Source organism: Sinocyclocheilus grahami, unplaced genomic scaffold (assembly GCF_001515645.1).
Source record: "Sinocyclocheilus grahami isolate Dianchi unplaced genomic scaffold, SAMN03320097.WGS_v1.1 scaffold714.1, whole genome shotgun sequence".
Classification (NCBI taxonomy): domain Eukaryota; kingdom Metazoa; phylum Chordata; class Actinopteri; order Cypriniformes; family Cyprinidae; genus Sinocyclocheilus; species Sinocyclocheilus grahami.
The window spans coordinates 369,054-393,218 of record NW_015505893.1 but is presented as its reverse complement, the minus strand read 5'-3'; the positions used below and the strand labels follow the sequence as shown (position 1 = coordinate 393,218).

General features: G+C 36.5%; 1 protein-coding gene across 4 annotated transcripts; it reads right to left on the bottom strand.

Moving 5' to 3' along the window:
• Positions 1 to 239: 239 nt before the first annotated feature.
• papola (poly(A) polymerase alpha) lies at positions 240 to 22,982 on the bottom strand. Of its 4 annotated transcripts, none has more exons than XM_016244320.1 (23): positions 22,800 to 22,982; positions 21,757 to 21,927; positions 17,393 to 17,459; positions 17,216 to 17,297; positions 17,010 to 17,119; positions 16,856 to 16,909; positions 15,337 to 15,448; positions 13,926 to 14,015; positions 13,393 to 13,531; positions 13,167 to 13,239; positions 10,981 to 11,101; positions 10,683 to 10,767; positions 8,825 to 8,878; positions 8,596 to 8,715; positions 8,360 to 8,469; positions 8,097 to 8,221; positions 6,155 to 6,288; positions 5,598 to 5,677; positions 4,885 to 5,123; positions 4,657 to 4,719; positions 3,132 to 3,188; positions 2,999 to 3,034; positions 240 to 584 (listed from the first exon to the last, which is right to left on the bottom strand). In XM_016244320.1, exons 1-23 carry the CDS (start codon positions 22,805 to 22,807, stop codon positions 489 to 491), a joined length of 2,226 nt encoding a protein of 741 aa, XP_016099806.1. In that variant the 5' UTR covers positions 22,808 to 22,982; the 3' UTR covers positions 240 to 488. The 4 variants fall into 4 exon arrangements, with proteins under 4 accessions (XP_016099806.1, XP_016099808.1, XP_016099807.1 ...); XM_016244322.1 differs by having other exon boundaries at positions 4,885 to 5,114; XM_016244321.1 differs by having other exon boundaries at positions 5,601 to 5,677.
• Positions 22,983 to 24,165: the final 1,183 nt, after the last annotated feature.

Sequence of the window (24,165 nt, the reverse complement as noted above, 5' to 3'; positions counted from 1 at the left end):
TGATTTGGTTCAATTACAGCTGCATTAGTGAGCTAGAATCATCTGGATGAGCTAGCTAGTGAATTTTCCGTGTCAGATTAGTACGGTCATTAGTTCACGCGGATTCAATGCATCTCCACCTACTGAGCACGCTTTGATGCTCGTCTACACCTTCAGCTCTGTACAATGTGGTGGATTGGTCTCCAACAGACCAACGGTACCCTGGAATATAATTACATGCCTCTTTACTGATTTGGGAAATGCATAAAGCGTCTTTTAGGTCAAAACAGAAGGATGTGATAAGAATCACCAAATCACACAAACACATTAAATCACATTGAAGTTTTTGGGTATGACATCTCTATTTTTGCATTGTAGGGAGGGAGAGGGCACAGGGAAGTTTGTGGAAGAACAGAGCTGCCCTCTTGTGGAGAGCCGTGTTGCACATGGACAGGAAACGAAGGGATTTCACCTCCCCAGTACGAGATTGGCCAAAGATCGAGTCGCTTCTACCTGCTGAGTCTCAGCTTGATAGAGTTCTTGACCACGGGGATGGGGTTGGCCGGGAGCATCGGGACATCCGACAGATCAGCGTTGGGTGTTTTCTGCGGAACATAAGACAGATCATCAGATTGATGAGACGAATTCAATTCAATTCAAGTTTATTTGTATAGCGCTTTTCACGCTATACAATGAATGGGAATAATCGTGAGCGTGTCCTAACCAAGTGATACAAACTAATAAATCATCTCTTCTATGATAAGAGTTTCTGTTTGAACAAGCTGTGACTGCAATAAGACATTAAGATTTACGTTGCACGGCCCTGGGCAATCAACAGAAAATTCATTGGAACTAAATTCACCCCAGAATATAAGTAGAATATGACTTAATTACCTAAATAAAAGTGTTCCTTCATTTGTGTTTTGTTTTCCATAGATTTCTTTCCGCAACACCTATATCAGGGCATACTGAAACTGATTAGAGAAGAAGACTTTTCACTCTTCAGCTCGCAGTCTGTAAATTGTACCGTTACGGATGTTTATCTACATTCTCATGTATCTCTAATCTAACTTTGTAAGTGGTCTCTGTATATTACTCTCAGCTATTTCTATGCGTTCTGTTTTTGATGTCAATATAAGTAGAATATGACTTAATTACCTAAATAAAAGTGTTCCTTCATTTGTGTTTTGTTTTCCATAGATTTCTTTCCGCAACACCTATATCAGGGCATACTGAAACTGATTAGAGAAGACGACTTTTCACTCTTCAGCTCGCAGTCTGTAAATTGTACCGTTACGGATGTTTATCTACATTCTCATGTATCTCTAATCTAACTTTGTAAGTGGTCTCTGTATATTACTCTCAGCTATTGCTATGCGTTCTGTTTTTGATGTCTATCGGTTTCTGTTCCTTAAACCTGACTTGTAAAGTGACCTTGGGTTTTGGAAAGGCGCTATATAAATAAAAATTATTACCGGTATTATTATTATTATTATTACTTTTGTCTGAAAATTAGCCTTCAAATTTGAATATGACGAACTCTATCAAGTAAAAAAAAAGTATATGTATCTATTTAAAGTATAGTTGGGTCATTTCAGCTAAATCTAAACAGTAAAAACTTGAGAGAAAAAAAATCAGACCATTGTTTGGACCTATATATAATGGGCCTGGCTTGTGTAAAATTGTGTAAACACACATCCCAACCAAAAAACGTAAAATACATTTTCCAGAACACACTCTTCCTAGTGTAGCTTCCCTGTATAGTTAATTTGTTTAACCAACAGCTATCACAATTTTTTTTTTTTTTTTAGTTTGGAGGTTGACTGAGAATTTTTTTTTTTAATTATTATTATTCAAAATATATTATAATCAATAAGACAATACAAATAAACCAATCACAGTGATTTCTCTTTGCAACAATGTAGACTTTTATTTGTGAAAATATGTTGGTTTGTTTTTTGTAGATTGCTTTCCACAACTGAAAATACATTAATCCTATGTAATGGACACCATACATTTATTCATTGTCCATTTTGATAGAAATTTCCATTCAGCTCTACTAAAGACTATTTCAAATACAACATTTATTATCAAATGAATGATATTTGGAATAAACTTAATACACAATTATATATTAAAGCCTAACATCAGTCCTTCAAACACTGATGTAACAAAAAGCTCTTGATGTTAAAAGCTCTTGAAATCATAATTAGCTACTACTCAAATATTTAGTCTGTAAGATGTTTTGTTTTTGAAAAGCCATGAAGCCAACCAAGGCTGCACTTAATCAAAAATACAGTAAAAACAGTAATATCGAGAGATATCACAATTTAAAGTAACTTTTCTATAATATTTTAAACCGTAATTAAAAGCTGATTTTTCATCATCATTACTCCAGTCTTCAGTGTCACATGATTCTTCAGAAATCGTTCTAATATAAAGCAATAAGCCCCGTGAAGCCGTGGTTTACAGTGAATTTATAACAGCTAAGGGGCGTTGTTGTTAGGCAGGACGCGAAGCGGTTATAAATTCACTGTAAACCACGGCTTCACGGGGCTTATTGCTTTTATAAAACGGTTATTCCATATACGTAGAAAGGTTTAATAAAGCAAATCAAGTGTATTGATATTAATACAAACAGTATTCTTCCAGCAAACAATGTAGTTCCTCAGAAACAGTTGTGGTTGCAACAAAGTGGTTGCCGAGCAACACGCAAACGTAAACAAAGGTGTGTGTTCGTAGTGTAATTTACAACAGCTTCGAACGTGGCTCAGCCAATCAGAATCAAGGACCGGAACAATCCGTTTTATACTTCTTATTTGGTGCTCATGAAACATTTCTTCTTATTTATCAATGTTGAAAACAGTTGTGCTGCTTAAAATAAAAGATGTTTTATTAAAACGATAGAGATTAGGAATTGTTTTGGTTGGTTGGTAAGCTTTCAGTGAGAACAGAAAATTGACTTGTGCCTGAATAGGATAAAGATTACTGTGCATTAATCAAATGATCATGTCCTTACCTGGGCGGGTGGCATCTCCTCTGCTGTGTCCACCACCTGAGAATGACAGGAAACAACGTCAGCATTTTGCCTTCTCACATATACCCTCCATTTATCATTATAACTAGCATACCCTTTTTCAGCATTGGTTTACCGTTAATTCTGTCTCAGTTTTAGATTCACCCTCTGAAGGAACCACTTCAACGCTCGGCTGGAAAAAAATAATAATGCAACAATCATGACAAAAACACTGAAATTGGGCGATGAACAATGAAGATTACTGCCTCTTCGAGTTCAGGGGACGCAGGGCTCCAGACTGCGACCAAATAGTCGCATTTTGCGACCATTTTTTCTGCCGGTGCGACTAATTTTTGTGAGTGGTCGCACTGGCGCGACCACCGCATTGTCCAACTCATAAGTGCTGCCATTTCTTTTGCATTTGAAAAACATCAAACGGCAAACAAAACAACAGCGAAACTAAACCGCGCTACGTTTCAGCTGCGCATCTTGACGCAAACAAACTTGTCCGAGCTCAGAACAGCTTTACTCGGAAGCCAAAGTTGATTTTGCGACACTGTTGTTACTGCACAGATGCAACAGTGCTGCGAGATCCAGTGAGAAGTGTTTGAATTCGCCGCACAATGATAAGGTTGCTGTGAGAATCATTCAAATTCTGCACAGAATTCTCTGTTATAAACAGCACTGACGTACGTCAGGAAACCAGAAGCAGTAACGCTAACTGTAACCATGGTGTTGTTTTAGAAATAGTCGAATGCATTACATCATTCATTTCAGGGTTTGTACAACCTTTTAAGAGAGAAATTCAAGCACTTTTCAATGACTTTCAAGCATTTCACAACTATTTCCAGCACTTTAAAGCTCTAAAATGATCCAGTTTGAATGTTATTTTTAATGGGATGACCAAAATATACTTTGTGGTAAACAAACACTTATGTCAAATAAAAAAAATAAATAAAAAAAACATCAAATCACAATTATAACCAGTAGACGGCAGCAGAGGAGCACTTATTGGCTTATTAGTCATTCATTTCTACTTTTTCCTCTATATTTTGAAATGATAAAATCACTATTATAAAACTTCAAATCATCAAGAAATCAGATTTTGTCAGAATTTTACACTTTATGTATGAAGTAAAAAAAAGTCACAAAGTGCCTTGAAAAACTTTTCTTCAGTTTGCTACTAAATCACACAATCACTGAAGTCGGTCAGTTCCATGTACTAGAAGATTAATGGTACATTTAATAAGAATAAGAGTGGAATATATACATTTTCTATATAAAAATTAGATTTTGCACCCGTAACTGTTGTTAATAAAAGTAAATTTTGTATGCATCTTAACTCAAGCTTAGTGCTTTACTGTCAAATCTGTATAAACAATAAACAAAAGGAAAATAAACAAGAAATGAACATGTAATATTATTAGTAACTGCACTTATTAATGCAAAACAATAGTAATTTTATGATTAAATGATCTATATTTTAATACTCCCACACACCACCCCCAGCGCTACCAAATCTGCTCCTGGCGCCACCATCTGCAGAACTTAGTGGCGCTGGTGCCACTGCTCTCAAATGTTAGTCTGGAGCCCTTGGACGGATGCAAAGAAGAAACATTTTGGCACTTTTGCAACAAAAAGTAAGAACAAATAGCCATTACCGCTGGATCCACAGCTACACGGCCATCAGTTTCACCTGAGGACTTTGCTTCTGGGGTTGAGAGCTGGAAGAGTAGGATTTAATTACACTTTTTAGACACTGTCCACACTTTATATGTAATGTTAATGATTGGATTGAATAAGGTGTACAATACAAAATACAATACACAATGCTGAAAATAAAGCTTAAAAAAAAAAAAAACATTTGGCTTGACATTGTTGTCTTTTACCTCCTCTACTTTGGCTTTCTTGGACATCTCATTCTCAAGGGGTGAGGCAGGTCCAGCAGGGCCAGCAGATAAACATGGACTGGGATGAGCGTTCTGTTGTACACTGTCCACTTTGGCTTTCTTCTCCGAGTCATGCTGAACGGGTGAGGCGGGCTGCTTTAGTGAAGCTGCACCCTTTCGCGGGGCATTGCTGCTGGAAGTCCCAACATTATCTGGCTTAGTGGCGTCCACTGCAATGATTGTAAAACAAAATCAGTATTAGCATTAAGTAGCACTAAAAACATAAACACAAATTAAATGCACTTTAAAGTTATTTTTAAAATCCCAAAAATGAGAAGTCCGTCATCATTCACTCACCTTCATGGTGTTCCAAACCCATATAACTCTTTTTTTCGGTGGAACACAAAAGGAAACATTTTGAAGAATGTTCATGCTGTTCTTTTCCATTGTGACACTTAAGTCACTTTTCATTTGCCATGTCACACTTCTGTCGTAAGAAAATATCGGTTGAAGTAATAAGGAAAAAAGAGATCAGGATGACTTTCATAAAATAAATCTTTTGGGAAAAAGCAGCATTAACATCCTTCAAAACATATCTTTTTGTGTTCTGTGCAACAGAAAGTCATACAAGTTTGGAACAATGAGGCAAGAGATTATTCTATCAAAATGAAAATATCTACTTTAAAGTGACTTAATGACCCCAGTAGACATACCACCTGCCAAGAGCGTGCTTCCTCTTGAAGTGTCTGTTTTTCCCTGCAAATCTGAGGTGTTTGTGGCAGTCCCAGTGGAGCTACAGTCAGAGAGAGAGGAGGGGAGGAAAAAAAGGCATGTGAAGTAAAGTGAAAGTGACATGTGGCCAAGTATGGTGACCCATACTCGGAATTAGTGCTCTGCATTTATCCCATCCAAAGTGCACACACACACACACACCGTGAACACACACCCAGAGCAGTGAGCAGCCTTTTGTTTTGCTGCGGCACCCGGGGAGCAGTTGGGGGTTCGGTGCCTTGCTCAAGGGCACCTCAGTCGTGGTGTTGAAGGTGGGAGAGAGCGCTGTACATTCACTCCCCCCACCTACAATCCCTGCCGGTACGAGACTCGAACCCACAACCTTCGGGTTACGAGTCCAGCTCTCTAACCATTAGGCCACGACTTCCCCATTAACTGGTAATGTGTACCAGTATTCCCAAAAGATATGAGTCACAGAAAGTTAAGCAAATAACATTAGGGCAACAGGTGACCAGGTGAAAATGGTTTGATGTTTTACCCCTGAGGGCTGGAGGCACGGGCGACCTTGGCAGCTGAAAGGCCCGTGGGGGACGGCACTGACATGCTGTTGTCACTGTCAACTGATAGATCGAGACTGCCATCATTCATCGCACGAAGACCATCAGATGAAAGCTACAGGAAAACAGAGAGAGAAGAAAAAAAAAAAAAAAAAGTTCACAAATAGCATTAGTAGGTCACTACTGAGTGAGAAAGGTCTCATTATCGACGTTACTAGTCACTACAATAACAAAATGTCTAAATATCAATAAAACTTTGAGATAATGTATTTCAAATTAAAGGTAAAATAAAAAAAATAAAGCATTTAAAACACTGGTCCTAAACCGAGCCACAGAAAGTATTTAAATATTAAGAAAGAAAACAATAAAATGCTAAAAACTAAAATTCATAATGAACTGAGATCATCTTTCCATCAATAACTACTGCTTTTTGTTTGTTTGGTTTTTGAAGGACATACAGAATATTCTATATAATCAAACAATGAAATGTGGTTAATTAAATGTCAACTGTCCAAGTTTGTTAACAAAAGTTTGGAAACAAGCAGAAAATCATAAAACACTAGAGGAAATATCTATATAGCAAATATAGGGGGGCCTTCAAATATTGTATTGGAGTCAAAAAGGTGTCCTAGAGTAAAGAATCTAGCATAACATTTTAAATAGTATTTTAAAAACAGGCAGTGAGGCTTGGCCTACTAAGGCTACGTTTACACAACAACGATGTAGTCAAAAACAGGAACGTTTTTCCCTTGCGTTTTTAAAAAGTTTCACGTACACACGACAATGTTTTCAAAATGATTTGCATTTACACATATCTACGAAAACGGCCAAAAACGCTGTGCTACGTATGCCAGGCCAGTAGTTGGCACTGTCACCTTGCTAGTAAACCGTACCTGTAGAGAAGTGACGATTTTATGTTGTATATGACGCGTCTCCGCTGTTGGTTGTAATATTGGTGAAGTAAATCCACATTTTGCTAAAGCAGCGTTAGCAAACTCTTGAGCAGCAACAACAGTACCATATACTCCGCCATTGTTGTGTATGTTTGTTCACTCTTGCCTTTAAAATCGACATGTACTGCGCATGTCTACATACCTAACACGTACTGTGCACTCGCATGACGTCACCGTTTTCAAAGATTCCCATATTTGGGTGTTTACACGGAAACGATAACGGTGCCGTTTTCAAAAACTTGCACTTTGAAACCCATTTTTCAAAATATGCGTTTTCAGTCCCCAAAACGCCGTTGTCGTGTAAACAAACAGGCAAAACGCATAAAAAGTTTCCCGTTTTTGGCTGAAAACGTTGTTGTGTAAATGGCCCCTAAATCAAAGTCACAAAACATGGAAGCTAAAAAAAAACTTGTGTAGCCCTTCAACTGTTTGTGTCAAGGTCAATACATTTCAGGATGTCAAACGACAAAACTTCAAAAACCTTTAAAAAAAAAAATTTCAAAAACAATTTTGAAAATTATTTGCAAGACATCATTCTAGACACCTCTTAAGTGTAAATTGTTCAAAATTGATATTTATACATAATCTGAAAGCTGAATAAGTAAGCTTTCCATTGATGTATGGTTTGTTATCGCCTTTAAAGTTGTCCAAATAAAGTCCTTAGCAATGCGTATTACTAATCAAAACATGAAGTCTTGATATATTTACGGTAGGAAACGTACAAACTATCTTCATGGCACATGATCTTTACGTAATATCCTAATGATTTTTGGCCCTTGCCACAATCATACCTGCGCTACTTAAGACTGGTTTTGTGGTCCATGGTCACAATTTAATACTTGAAATCTCTTGTCATATAAACTTGTTTTCCAAAAACGTATAAAAAACTAAATTTCTAAGCAAATGCATTTTGTTCTACATTTTGAAACGATTGTTCAGCATATTTGCAAAGTAACAGATGAGCACTTGCCTTTCTCTTGCTCCTCTGAATGGCCATTTTGGGCAGTAGTTGTTGCAGTTGTTTCCTCTTCACATGCATGGCTGTGATTTTCATATCTTGCTCAAACATTTTACTAGAGATCGCCTGCCGGTAAACTACAGCCATTCAGAGAACACACATTGATTACTGAGAGCAGTTTTTTAGTCATAGCACAATACTAGCAAACATCCAGAGAACAAAAGCAATGCCAACACTTCCTGTGTGTTCTCTTGCCAAGATGAACCAAATCGTACCCGTGTCTGTGAAGGTCTGGATGTCAAACGTCAGGTCCACGTTAAGATTTTCTGATCCTTCCATTTTTTTGAACACGATACCTATTACCCACATTGTGCTGAACTCCTCCCTGTTTGTACACAAACGAAAAGAGCGAGTAAAGAGAATTCCTATTGCCATCCCTTCCTTTCTTAGGTCGGTTTCAGGCCTTTGTTAAAGCTCAATAAAAGAAAGGACAAAAGCATCTGAAACTCACTTGTCAGTTCCCTCTTTTGGTCCCGGGAATGACTGTGGATTCACATGAGCGAGTGTGATAAACTCATTCTTCTCCAGGTTTCCCACCAGGATTCGGATCTTCGATTCCACGAGGCCCACCCTGTAAGAAAAACAGCATATTTAGTCCTAGTCCGCAACATTTTTAAACAGATGCAGGGGACATGAGCAGAACATCGGTCCGATAAAGTGTGTGACAGTGCTGTACTCACCACTCTAAGTGCTGCTTCTCTGCCTGTGCGCTTGCTAGCAACACTATATAATGCCTTGGGACATAAAAGACAGAACAATGCCATTACATCCTTTAGACGAAGAGTTGTTCAACCAAACCCGGCAAAACCTACAGGGCCGCCCCGCCCCGATATCACTGACACTGTACCATTACACTTCTCTCCAAAGACAAATATATCTTCACTCAACACAGCAGGGATCACTCATATCCAGCCAAGAACACACTTCACACGTTAACAGCATCTTTTACAGTAGATCAGAAACACGAAAAGATCTAAATGCTGATCACGTATATCAATCAAGCTGAAAAATAATGTTCTTAATGGGATAGTTCACCCAAAAATGAAAATGTTGTCATTTAGTCACACCTCGAGTTGTCCAAACCTCTATACATTTCTTTCTTCTCTTAAAAAGCAAAGATATTTTGAAAAATGCTTCCATAGTATGGAAGTCAATGGCTACCAGCAACTGTTTGGTTACCGACATTCTTCAAAATATCTTGTGTTCAACAGAAGAGAGAAAATCATAGAGGTTTGAAACAACTTGACGGTAAGTACATGACAAAATTTGCATTTTGGGGTTAACTAGCCCATCGTGATTCCCACTAAAACTTTACAAAATACATTTATTTAAAGCATAACTGCTTAACTTTGTCCTATAAAAGTGACTCAATACAAGTTACTTGTTATTTGAATAGATGGTCATGCACAAACTTTCAGCGTTATATTGTTTAAAAAAAATATGATTTTCTGTGGAACATCTCATATCTCAAATAAATAAAGAGACCAAAGCAAAAGCAAGATATTCTGTATTTTGCAAATTAAAAGTTAATAACGTTAGATTCAAATGTTAACATTTTATCCTTTGTATTTTTCTGCAAGACAACACACTTTGGACATTTTCCCCACTCTGATTACACATTAGGGGCTTGTCTCAGACAGAACAGAATGCGCTACTGCAAATCAATCACATTTGATTTCTTCTTTGAAACCAGCTAATTGCTACATTGTCTTTAAGGAAGAAATAATGGTGATTATGAATTTTGAGCACCATAATGAACTGTCGCTGCATTCTCATGTGGGGTGAGAAGATTGTTGTACAGTGTTTTCAGACAGGTTCAAATGAGCTAAAATTGGTTAAAGTTTGACCCACTAAAACCCCCACTAACAAAAAAACTGTTGACTGGAAAAAAGCAATGTGCGGCTTTAGACCTCTATTAACCATTAAAAATATCCAAAAGTCTTATTTCTTTCATGTTTCTTTTGACTGAGATATTGACTTTAAGCCATTACTTCACACCACACTAATTAAAAATAAAAAACACAGACAGACTAAATGCTAAACATTGATGGAAATAGAAAACAAAATAAACACTATGTAAACACAGACTAACAAGAAATACATTGTACAAATTGTGAACTAAAACATTTTATTTTTGAATTGTATACAAATTAATATAAGACAAGAAAACCAGTAAAAACTTTTTTTTTCAATAGAAAAGCATTTAAAACTTAAAATACCTACCTTTTAAAAATATAACTTTAACCATCTCTAAAAAAAAGTTGCTTACATTTCAGGCATGCTCTACAATCGTAACGTTTACACATTTTAATTGTCAAAAATGTTGACGTACCATAAAAGCCATTGTGTTTTACTCCATATGCATAAACTGATAGTAAGCAAAATGCTTTTATTTCAAACTGATGACACGGATTACATAAAATAATATTTGTGAAAGGGCTATGAATGTGCGTGGGTGCAGCTTTGAGAAATAAATCTTTATTGAAATGATTAAATCTCACCATGAGTGTCCAACAGGATATGCAGCTTAATACATACTTGTATTTCTGAAAGAAGTTTGGTGCTTCAAATAGTTTGGACCAATCTGCTTTATTCTGCAATATTTCATCCGTGATTGCAAGACCTGTGAGGAGTTAAACAATTGAAATGCGAGTCAAACACGTGTAATATTTCCGTTTTGAAAAATTCAAGGTGAACAATGTAAAATGTTTTATTTTGTGTTACACTGCAGAAAGTAAGTCATGCATGTTTGAAAATTTTGACATTACATTTTTGAAATTATTATTTTCATTATTCTAGGAGAATATTTCTAGGGATCTTCAGAACTGAGACTGACCCCGCTTGAACTCTTCCACCATGATGGCCCGAGTAGAAGCGGACACATTGTAAGTGGAGTTTTGTTGAGGGTAAGCTGGTGTGATGATTGGCATGAGGTGGTACCGGTCACTGGGGGTTACCTAGGAGGAAAAAGAAGAAGAAAAAACAACATTAGCAGTGCAATAAATCACAATTCATTAACATAGCCTAAGGTGAATAATCTAACTGAGACCGCACAGGAAAATCATTGTACCTTTTAGAAAAATACATACTAAATGTGGTGTCTATAGAGGTCTGTGCACAAAGCTTGAATAAGATTTATGTCTAATGAAAATGTTTGTATGACAGCAAAATAAGAAAGCAATATTCTGAACATTTACGATACATTCAATATTATTTTCATATAAAATTACTGAAATAATGAATATTGTGATGACTTTAATGTGATTCTTATTAGTTTAATACATTTCCTAACTGATCACAATTCATTAACATAGCCTAAGGTGAATAATCTAACTGAGACCGCACAGGAAAATCATTGTACCTTTTAGAAAAATACATATTAAATGTGGTGTCTATAGAGGTCTGTGCAGAAAGCTTGAATAAGATTTATGTCTAATGAAAATGTTTGTATGACAGCAAAATAAGAAAGCAATATTCTGAACATTTACGATACATTCAATATTATTTTCATATAAAATTACTGAAATATAATGAATATTGTGATGACTTTAATGTGATTCTTATTAGTTTAATACATTTCCTAACTATCAGTTTTGTACTCGTTACCTATATCGAGACTTAAAGGGTTAGTTCACCCAAAAATGAAAATTAGTCCATAAATTACTCTGCCCTCAAGTCATCCTAGGTGTATATGACTTTATTCTTTCAGACGAATCCAGTCGGAGTTATACTAAAAATTGTCTTTGATCTTTCAAGCTGTTTAATGCCACTCAGCGGGTGTTGCATGCATCAGTCCAAAAGACGTTAAATAAAAAGCACCCATCCATAAAAATTTTAAAAAATGTCTCACACGGCTCCGGGGGGGTGACAAAGGCCTTCTGTAGCGAATCGATGCGTTTTTGTAAGAAAAATATCCATATTCAAAATGTAATGATCACTTTAATATAGCTTCGCCAACAGTTATACCCAGAAGCAGTTCCGGGCTGATGATGTGTGAGTTCAGCGTTGCGCATGAGTCTTGTGAAAACCAACGTTTGGAACAAAGGAAGCAAAATTTCCTTACTTTAGCAAAGGAAAACCAGTCTCCTCTTGGCTTATATCGAAATCCTCCGACATTCTTCTTTACAAATCCTCGTTTTGTACTTCTAATAAGTGACCTTTGTTTTGTTTTGATCTCTCCCCTGCGCTACCGCGTTCGTCACTTCTGAGCGGCGCATGCGCAAAGCTGACCTCATACGTCATCCGCCCAGAACTGCTTCCGTGTGCAAGCTACATTTAAGTGATCATTAGATTTTGAATATGGATATTTTTCTCACAAAAACGCATCGATTCGCTACAGGAGGCCTTTGTTCACCCCCCGGAGCCGTGTGAGACACTTTTTTTTTTATGGATGGGCGCTTTTTATTTAACTTCTTTTGGACTGATGCATGCAACACCCGCTGAGTGGCATTAAACAGCTTGAAAGATCAAAGACAATTTTTAATATAACTCTGACTAGATTCGTCTGAAAGAAGAAAGTCATATACACCTAGGATGACTTGAGGATGAGTAATTTATGGGCTAATTTTCATTTTTGGGTGAACTAACCCTTTAAGCAAGTAATCAAGGCATTTTAAAAGTCTCTTAATCTTAATGTTTGGTGCTCTCAAAACATTGCTTGATTTATCACTTATTACTAAAGTGCTTAATCTTGTAACCTCAAATATCGGAAATGTCATTGGAAGTCTGATTAATTTCCACAAGTCACTTTCCCAATTCTATGTACGTTTTAAATTCTCCCTACATAGATTTTAAATTATACATAGGTGAAAATTGTTATTTACTGATATATACAGATATTTGAAAATTGCTATGCCTTGATTATTTTAACTTCTAACCTGAAATTTTCTTGGCAAGAATGGATGTTTTGGTTTAAATGTTTTGTTGGCAATAAAAACACTGAATGCTCTCAAAATATATTTTAATATCATAGCCTTACAACACAAAACAAATAAACAGCCAAATAAATCAATGAATAAGTACCCTGGGATCCCAGACTGGGAGGTTGAGATTACAGTCTTCAGGTTGCTTCAGAAGGACTGGGTTTGGCCATTCCCTAAAAAAAACACCAGCCAGGAAGAAAAAGAACTAATAAATGAATCTAAAGAGAATGGGTCTCTGAAAACAAAGACCAGACGTTTGTATTCATATTCTCTGTTATCTCATTGACTTCAAACCAGTGGTGTCGAGGGCAGTTTGAAAAACTCACCACTTTGAGAAAACCAAGAAGAACTTATGGACCAGTGTGGATGCCACAGCATTGGGGTAGAGCTGGCAGGTTCTTGCAACCAACATGGCCCACGATACGCCCCCCAGAAAACCCAGAATATTTGAGTAGATATTATGACCTGTAAGAGATTCAAATAATGTCATTTATTTCTTAATTTCTGTAAAACTCCGAATCAACCACATAAATGAACGGCCCTGTCATTTTTTTTTTTCAATTTCACATCCTGACTAAGGGTAAATGAAGCATTTACAAAAGCCAAATGGCAAGCAAGGATCGATTGTTTTTCAATAAAGTGCAAACATGAGCACGTACTGGTTGTTAGGCAGCAAATGCAAGCCAAACGAATCTCCTGAGGCACAATGCTGCGGTATTGCTTTTCATTGACTGCACTAATACCCACAAACACAACAGGTCATTTAAGGTCACGGTGGGGTTTGTTTTCACATAAGACCAGCTGTGACTTGTTCCACAAACAGAGTAAATGCAAAGCTGACACACAAGCAACTACTCACGTTTGGCCCACATTTTGATGGCTCTTAGAGTCAGTCTGAAATTCTCTATGTTGGGCACCAGGTGAAGAATTTCATCAGTAACTCTGCAACCTGCAAGTCAGCAGAATGCAGGTGAAGAATTTCATCAGTAACTCTGCAACCTGTAAGTCAGCAGAATGAGAAAAAAAAAAAAAAAAGTACATAAATTAAGATTACCAGGGGAAAACTTAAACAAGCAAACAAAATTTGGGGCTGGGTTGACAACATCAGTTAATCGACTTTAATCAACCTTCATTTTGATGAACTGATACGGATTCTTAAATTCCAAGATCAATCTTTTAGTCTCTGCTGTTTTCTGTTGATGCGTGGTTTACTAAACATTACTTGTAGTGCAGTCCAACAAATAAATCACAATAAGCTTTGCGAATTACTACTTTTGACACAGAAAAGTCTCAGCTTCGAAACGGTCAAGTTTTTTTTGCAAAATGCAAACAATCCTCATCTCTTCCTCTTTACTATTAGTTATAGCACAAAATAAACATGAATGAACATCAGGTGTTCCATCTATCATGTTTTGTGAAATCGCTCAATAATTGTTTCAACTGCGGAAAGACGTCATTAAATCAGTTTGTAAACAATATCATCTAAGACTGCATTTTACCTCAGGAAAGCCATTCAATGTTCATATCTCATTAGTTAGCAATAATAAAAAAAAGATTTTGCTAAAATTGCTCCAGCTTACATTATAAAATTAAATTTTTAGTTAACCTGCAAAGGACCTCTCATATATTGTGTTTAAATTAATCTGTCATAAAAACCAATATTAGATATCCTGCGGAAAGACGTCATTAAATCAGTTTGTAAACAATATCATCTAAGACTACATTTTACCTCAGGAAAGCCATTCAATGTTCATATCTCATTAGTTAGCAATAATAAAAAAAAAAGATTTTGCTAAAATTGCTCCAGCTTACATTATAAAATTTAATTTTTAGTTAACCTGCAAAGGACCTCTCATATATTGTGTTTAAATTAATCTGTCATAAAAACCAATATTAGATATAATTTAAATGTTTGTATTTCAATAATAAATTAGGGTAGAAACAATTACATTAAAGTTTATTAAAAACTGCCTTTTGAGCAATTTAAATGTTTGTATGCAACGCTTTTGAGTGTTTATTATATCTAAAAATGCACAGCAATAGAATTTGTTGGACTCTTTAATTACCCTTTAAAATAAGTTAATGTACCAACTGACGGGGTTCCCTGTATAGTGTACAGATTTGTTGAGAGATTGATTTTCTTTAGATAAACTGACATGATATATATCCAAACAAATTGATACTGAATCAAAATCAAGATCTTGTGAATCAGAATCAATTCTGAAAATGTCAATACACAGCCCCAACATCAATTATGACCAATTAGCTACCGTTCAAACTCCGGATGCAGCGAATGTCAAGGTTCTTTAGCAAGCCATCATCTCGCAAATCCAGGTTCTCTGGAATGGTTTGTAGTGCCAGTCGGGCAAATAGTATGTCAATCTACAATCAACATATTACAAAAAAATAATACTTAAAACGACATTAAGGGGGAATAAATAGCAATTTTGGCATGAACTATTCCTTTATATTTAAGGCATGTATTTTGTGTCTCACAATGCAAGACATGAATGCAATTAACCTGCAATTACAGATGCATAAATAATGTTTTGATATATTAAACAAAACGGTGAATACTGATATTTGAAATGATTTAAAACATGAAAAAAATCCAAAAAAAAAGAAAAGAAAAAGCCGAAATTTGTCATTAAAACCACCAGCAGGTGGCAGCAAATCACTGTTAATAAGTGAGTCATTGTGATTGAACCTAATCATTTAAACGGTTGATTCACTCAAGAACGAAACACCGTCATGTTGCTCAGAGACACAAAACAGCGCTGTGGCTGTATTCGGAATGATTTTTGTTGGCGAAATAGAGCAAAAACAAGCAATATGGTATCTAAAACGCAAGTCTCTTAATTAACTTCTTGTTTATTTGAATTCAATGTCACATTTGTAATCAAGAAAAACGGCACTCTTCGTATGAAATTGAATAACTATATGAAGTGGTATAAATATATAAATTTTCTGCCATCATGTCTTGAATTTGTGATCATTCTAAATGCATTTTAATAGACTGAATCATGCAGTGAAAGAAAACACACTAAATGCGCACGTGCACTAGTCTAGACTTCACGTAATGTATGCGTGCGCTCTGTAGGGATGTTTTGAATGGTTTTTGCAAAATACTCGATAATGTCAAATCGCACATCGTTAAAACAACAATTACAATATTATTGCAGACGATTATATCGTACACCCCTAATAAATAAATATATATATTTTTTTTTTTATACACACACACACACACAAAGAAAAACAAGTAGATAGAATAGAAAAAAATAGAAAGCTAGTGTTTTGTTGTTTTTTAAATAAAAAAATTGAAGATGAATGTAGATAAAGTAGAATTAAAATAGAATAGAAAGTGCTAGAGTTAGAGGGTCAAATAAAGGTGGAACAGATGTGTTTTTAGTCGTTTCTTGAAGATAGGTAAGGACTCAGCTGCTCGGATTGAGTTAGGCAGGTCATTCCACCAGGAGGGAACATTTAATGAAAAAGTCTGTGAAAGTGTTTTGTGCCTCTTTGAGATGGCTCAATAATATGGCGTTCACTTGCAGAACGCATAATGAATTTACGTAAATGGGTGCAGAGCCAGTGGTGGTTTTGTAGGCAAACATTAATGCCTTGAATTTAATGCGAGCAGCTACTGGTAGCCAGTGCAAATAAAAAGGTGTGACTGGTGTACTGGTAGCCAGTGTGACATGTGTTCTTTTCGGCTCATTAAAGATTAATCTTGCAGCGGCATTTTGGATTAACTGTAGAGGTTTGAACATTTTTTTTTTTAATTACCTCAATGCCATCAAAAGACAGCTTTATCACTGGTACAAATGCTTCCTCCACCGCCTAGAAGGCAAAGGCAAAAGCAAAAATCAATCATTAAGCCTCAGATATTGCAGGGAAGATGTACACTGTACATGTACACCACACACAAAAAGCAGCATACCCTCAGGTCTTTGACTTCCTCCTGCTCCTTTAATTTCTCATAGAACGAGGAGAAGAAGTCTGATCTCTCCACATGACGGGGCACAACGCAGAGAGCATCAATATCAGCACCTACACAATTAGGTTAGTGAATGAGATATTGCAGACACACAGAGACTATGTGAAGTACACGTATCAATCTATCGAGAACTAGTGTATAACACGTACCCTTGGTATGAACGCCAAGTCTGTAGGATCCAAACGTGAAGATTTTTCCACCAACATTATCAATCACTGATGCTGGAATATTCTGTGATTATATGAAAATATATAACAGTTAGTATCTGTGAGCAGTTATTCAGAAGTTTATGCATGTATATAATAATTAAAAGGCCAATAAGATACCTTAACTTCACTGACTTCACGGATCCACACCTTAACCAACGTATTTAGCTTCCCAAGCACTAGGATTCTGTGGGCAAAAGAAACATCTCAAAACAAAAGCAATACGATGAAGACTAAAGCTGGGTCAAGAGTATGTTGTACACATTTATGGAAAAGGTGGGGTAAGTGATTTCTGGTAGCCAATGTTGATATTTCAAATCACCAAAACAAACACGCCCCTATTCCAAAAGGGTGTCGCCCCTATTTTGATAGCTCCGCCCTACACATACGTACGAAACCTAGGCAACGATTAGTTCTGTGAAACAAAGCAAAACCAATGTTACACCATGTCTACACCGGACGCGAGCAGCGCGACAAAATACTATAGAACTCATTATAATCAGTGATGCTGTCTACGCTATATGTGGCACAACACGACAAATCCCCGACAGAAAACTGCTGGTGTGTTCCATTTATGACGCATTGACACATTTCAAAAGATTTTCAGCGGTTGCTTTGTCACGTCCAGTAGTGCTGTGTTCAAAATATCGATACGACGATGTATCGTCACAGAGATTTGACGATACGAGTATCGATACAGCTGGCCCTGTATCAATATTATGGCACGTGTGCAGCAGCGGACCGCTCTTAATTTGTTTAAAATTTTACAACGTTTAAAATGGAGTAGAAAAGTGCAAGGTTTCTAAAAAAGAATTAATAGAGCATATATAGGCTACAACAAGGTTTAATCTAGCCGCAGAGGAACACAACTGGGTTGCCTGATATAAAGAGACGTAATCCCCGAAACAGAGCTTCACACTTGCGCAATACGGAAATATCTGCTAAACGTGTTATTTAGCTTTGTCAACCTGGCAACCCTGTGTACACGCTCTCTCCCCACTGAAGATAAACGCACTTGCTTTCTGAAAACAGCGGTTAGCTTGCAGTTTAGCAATCTCCACTTCTATATTCTATTCTCAGAAAAGTGTGATTCATCAACTGTTCATTTAGAGAGAGAGAGAGAGGCTGTGCAACGTGATCTGTGTGTGTGACTGCACCAAACTGCTTGTTTCACACAAATGCTGGCACAGACGTGCACGTTCGGCTAGAGTCGCTTTGAACTCGTACATCTTCGGAAGCGGAGCTGCGCGGAAAGTTACAAAAAAAAAATGTTGTGCACACTGCCAAACGAAACGACGTCGCGTGCACTCAAAGCGAACTTGGACACGTCGAGTATAAATCAGCCTTGAGCGTGTGTGCGTTAGATACAGTCAAGACAGCGCGTTAGTTTAGAACTCTTCTAATTTTGCACCAAACTGCTTGTTTCACACAAATGCTGGCACAGACGTGCACGTTCGGCTAGAGTCGCTTTGAACTCGTACATCTTCGGAAGCGGAGCTGCGCGGAAAGTTACAAAAAAAAAATGTTGTGCACACTGCCAAGCGAAATGACGTCGCGTGCACTCAAAGCGAACTTGGACACGTCGAGTATAAATCAGCCTTGAACGTGTGCGCGTTAGATACAGTCAAGACAGCGCGTTAGTTTAGAACTCTTCTAATTTATTTTTTTTTTATTGTAGAGAGTGTGTTAATTTGTGCAATGATAACCTACCAGCAATGTAAATTATTTTTTAAATATATTAGAATGAGTACATTACAATATACATTTATTAGAACAAGTACATTATTATTTATGGGCTTAAAAACAAGATGCAAACAATCAGAATATCGTACCTGGTGGGGAGTGCACAATGTAAACATGAAACACATGCAATTACCTATATTGTACTGTGGTACAATTATGGAGGCCCTTCATAATGCAGAGCTCAGCTGCTGCTCTGCCAATAGTTAGAAATGGCACTATAGTAAACAGTGTTTAATAAACAGCTGTTTTTCTAAATTCTGCTGAGGTGAAATTCAGTGCAGTCATGTATCGTGATACGTATCGTGGCCTCTGTATCGTGATACGTATCGTATCGTGACTTTGCTGGTGATACACAGCCCTAACGTCCAGTGTAGACCGACTTTAGCTATTGCGGCGCGACACGACAACTGTCGCATCCGGTGTAGACACGGTGTTACTCATCTATCGAGAAGAAACAAAGCAACCTCGGCGTCCGATCGCAGGCCTTCCGCTCCTCAAGTTCTCTCCAGCGCTGGAAAGCTGATCCGATATTTACACGGGTCCTACTTCTTGCCTTATCGTTAGCCTTCTTTTGTTCCGCAGACGTTTTCCTCCGCCATCTCTATCTTTCTGTCGCTCGGCTCGGCTAATATCCGTCCTGTGCACTGAGCGCTCTCTCCTCCACATCATGAGTAGACACGCCCCTTACTGCTGATTGGCTACAAGTTTGTTTTGGTACTCGGCCCGACTCAGTTTTCTAAAGCGTTTTTGAAAAAAATACATACCCCACCTTTAAATAATTTTTATAAAATAACTTCTCTGTTTTAATAGATTTTAAAATTTTAAAGCAGCCATTACTCCAGTCTTCAGTGTCACATGTCAAGAATAATAATTTATTATAATCATTGCTGAAAACAGTTATACTGCTTAATATTTTTGTGAAAACAACATTTTGAGATACATTTTTAACAACAATCTTTGATGAATGTTTAATATTTCTTTAAAAGTTCAATAGAACAGCATTTATTTCAAATATATATTTTTTGTAACACTATAATATGTCTTTGCTGTCACTTTTGAGCAAAATGTATCCTTGTTATTTTTTTCTTTTTTCAATGATAAAATTACTGACCCCAAACTTTTGAACAGCAGTGTAGATGTCAGTGCTAAATAATTTTACTACTTTGATTTCAGTGCATGTTGCCATTATGGTTCCTGGGTGCTGTGGTAACTTCTAATACCACCTGGTAAAATAAAAAAATATCCTATTTGTTTCTTCATTTAGTCCTTTTTTGTAAAGTTTCAAACAAAACATGCTTTCTTGGGAATGCTGTTACGATTGCCAAATTTTAATTGTTTTTAAATTATTTTACACTTTTGTAAAAACTTTAACAAAAGTGAAGTCACCTTTATTTATATAGCGCAGATTGTGTCAAAGCAGCTTTACAGTGTCAACCCGGAAAATAGTTAGTCAATAATGCATTAGGACAATAACAGTCAATTTTTCAGTTAAAGTTCATTGTTAATTGAGTAACGTCATCACTGACTCAACGCTTAGTCACTGAATCAATGCTTAGTCACATAATCCTCTGGGAAGTGACATCAATTTGGTGGGAAAACCAAAGAAATGGATTTGATGAACTTTGTGTTCATTAAAAGTAACAGTAACGAGCCAGCTGATGATCTCAAACACAATCCAAGTCTCAAAATGCATAAACCACATAGATGTGTGATTTACAGTAGGGCTGGGTTTTGACACAAATTTCACAATTCGATTCTCATTCCCAAGCTTGCGATTTGATTCGATTCAATACCGATTATTTTGGATATATATCAGGTATACACGCCAAATTTTCTCAAGGAAAAAAATTCTTAACTAATGCTGTAATATATACATGAGAGTCAGTTGGTACTACATTACTATAATATTGAAGGTTAAAACTGACTGATTTTTTTTTAGGCTACACAACTGCTTAAATTACACTTAATTAAGTTTTTATAATAAAAGTTACAATTACATAATAATATTTCTACTTCAATTCGTTTTTTTTAATATATATATATAAACATTTAAATGGTGGCTTTAAAAATATATACATAAATTAAACATTGAAAAACAGTAAAAATGATATTGAATATATTAAATGGTGCATATATTTACCAAAATGCTCCTCTCTCTAGTTTATTTTTCTAGCCGACTAATGAGTTTATGGTCACCGACTGTGTTTTTTTGGAGGTAAATGTGACGTTATGTGACATACTGTGTACAAGCCGTTATATTGACGTCTTTGCGCGGTTCAAACACTCATTGAACGATTACATGAGGCCGGCTACGGATTGTAAAGTTGTACTCTTTCTGTTAGCTCACCTTCGGATGTTTAGTCATGTTTATTTTGGAGGAGATGATCAGTTCACGTGTACGTACGTGTTGCCGCTTTTATTGAACTGAGGCGCTACAGCGATCTGTCACTTCACATTAAACACCACCAAAACTGCATTTATTGTTTAAATACTGCAATACAATAGGCAGAATTTGAAATCTGAGACTTTTTCATATTAAAAGTACCAAAGCACAATGCTTATTGTGATATATTGGATAGGAGGTGCCCGTCAATGTTCCGTCCATTAACTGAAAACAGGTTAGACTAATCGATTCTTGGGATTTAAGATCGATATCATTCGGTAAAAGTGAGAATCGATTAAAATCGAGATATCGATATATATTTTTTTTACCCAGCCTTAGTGAATAGTCTCTCATTTACCTCCGCTGCAGCTCCAGCTCCTCCTCAAAGACGCCGAAAGGTCGGAGCGTCTCGGTCAGCTTCCGCGCGAGAACCAGATCGGCCTCTTTAGGTAGTGCCAAGCTGATAGGAGACGTGATCCCATAATGCTTTGGGGTCTGCTGGGCTGTTTGCACCTGGCTGGTAATTGGACTGTGAAAAGGTCAAACATGAATGGTCAGACTCAACAGAAACACAACGTGATCACAGGAGCCGTTCACATCTCTGTCGAGCTCAAAATTATTATTATTATAAATTACTGGAATGTTATGAAAATTCAGCATTCAAACACCTGACCATGCTTTACACACACTATTCATTCTTTAATACTTTGCAAGAGGATATAGAACCCCATTTGTTTTGATTTCTATATTCAAAACTCAGTTTGGAGGAGACATTCTTCTAGGAGACTTCTAAGTGCAGAAAATAGGACACATATTTTGAATAACAAAGACTGTGTGACCGTTGTCTTTGGGGCGTTCACACATGAAGCGTAATATTTGAATGCTTCTGTTGTTTGTGTGTTAAGCCTCGCTGTTTTTCTTAGGATCGCGCGCAATCCGCGTCCGCCATATCATGATAAACATAGGCTAGTTCAGCTTTTATAAACGCTTTTGTTGCGTTCGGCTGCGCTTCGCTAGAACGCGTCTCGTGTGAACGCCCCCTTGAAGGGTATTAGTATGAAGTCACTGAACTACATCTATACATGCACTAAGTTACATATCTAAACAAAGTTCAGCAGCCACTGAATGATACAGATTTAAAGTCTAAACATACAAACCAGCGTGCTTACTATGAGCCCGATTTCTACATCTGATGGCCTGTTGATCATTTTATCTCATTACCTGCTGCATAACGGCAAGTTAATATCGAAATGAACGCAATGTAAACTAGTTCAACAACTAAACAGCATCGTTTAATGTTTTGATAAACGTGTCGCGTTTGCGACCGATTCGTGACATAAGGCCCAAGACCTCGCGTTTGCTTTGATCCCGCTCGCCTTCAAACTCCGGCGAGATACTTACAAAGGCATTATGAAAATCTCCGGCTTATGAGAAGCTGAGAAGCAGGTTATATTCCGCCATTGCGTTCCAGCCTGTCACGAACTGTTATGAAGGCAATGGAGTTGTTTCTTTTGTTTGAACCAACATGGCGCTCCGGCAACAGCAACTGCCAATTGGTGCAGGAAGTGACGCCATGACGCATCCCTCGCTGACGCTGGTTGACCTGCCTCTTGTTTTTCGAACCTATTTTGAAAGAATTCTATTTAAAGGGACCGCAACTAGTTAAAAATCTTATATTTTCCAATAACATTGTCACGAACATTTCAAAACATTTCTCCATTAAATTACATTTAATATTTTATTCCTTATAGCATAGCTGCACCTTCAGCTATTTTAATGCTTTTTATTATTTATTGATTGATTTATTGATTCATAAGACATCAGGTGTCTTTTTTTTACAGCTCACCATTGAAACATTTAGCATTTCCACTGTTTCACATACTATTATTATTTGCCATACTGACTATATTAGTGCTGTCAAACGTTTAATCGCGATTAATCACATCCAAAATAAACGTTTTTGTTTATGTGTGTGCTGTGTATATTTATTATGTATATAAATACACACAAATGCATGTATATCCTCCTGAGAACCAGAAATAAAAAACTTTGTGAATTTAGTATTTTTTCATGTCACTACGTTGTTCAGAGCATAAGAAAAAAATGGTAAAATAACATTTTTGAAAAATAATATTTTATTCATAAGTTATGATATGTCCTCTGTAGAGGACACCAGGACTCAGTTTTTCTAAAAATAAAATGACAAGAGTAGACATGAAAAGGAAAAAACAATGGGAATTTTTTTTTAATCGCCAATCAATTTTTAGGTTTCAGGATTATTTTATAACTAACTTTGTTTAAGGATGGTTCTCAACTATGTTATAAAATATATAACAAAATGATTTGATATACCATTTTGCTTTATGCAATATGTGTGTAAAAATTCCATAAACTGGTTTTCCCATTAAGCACAATGTTATCTATACACTGTATCTAATTTGCATATTAAAGTGCTGTTGGGACAGCATGTTGAAAAAAGAAGTGTAATAATGGGAGTAGTCATTGGCCAGATTTTCATAATAATATCTAATATTTCATAAGAATATTGATACATCATTTGTTTTCCTATTCAATTATTTTGTCTCCCAAAATGTGTAATAAACATGCTTTTAGTCCTGGTGTCCTCTACAGTGGACATGTATGAAATTATGTCCTGTTTCATAACAGGAAGTCATATTTTGATTTGAAACCCCATAACATTTTCCTGAGATGTTGATTTATGACAAACAATTTGAAAATTAATCAGATTTAAATTATAATTACAAAA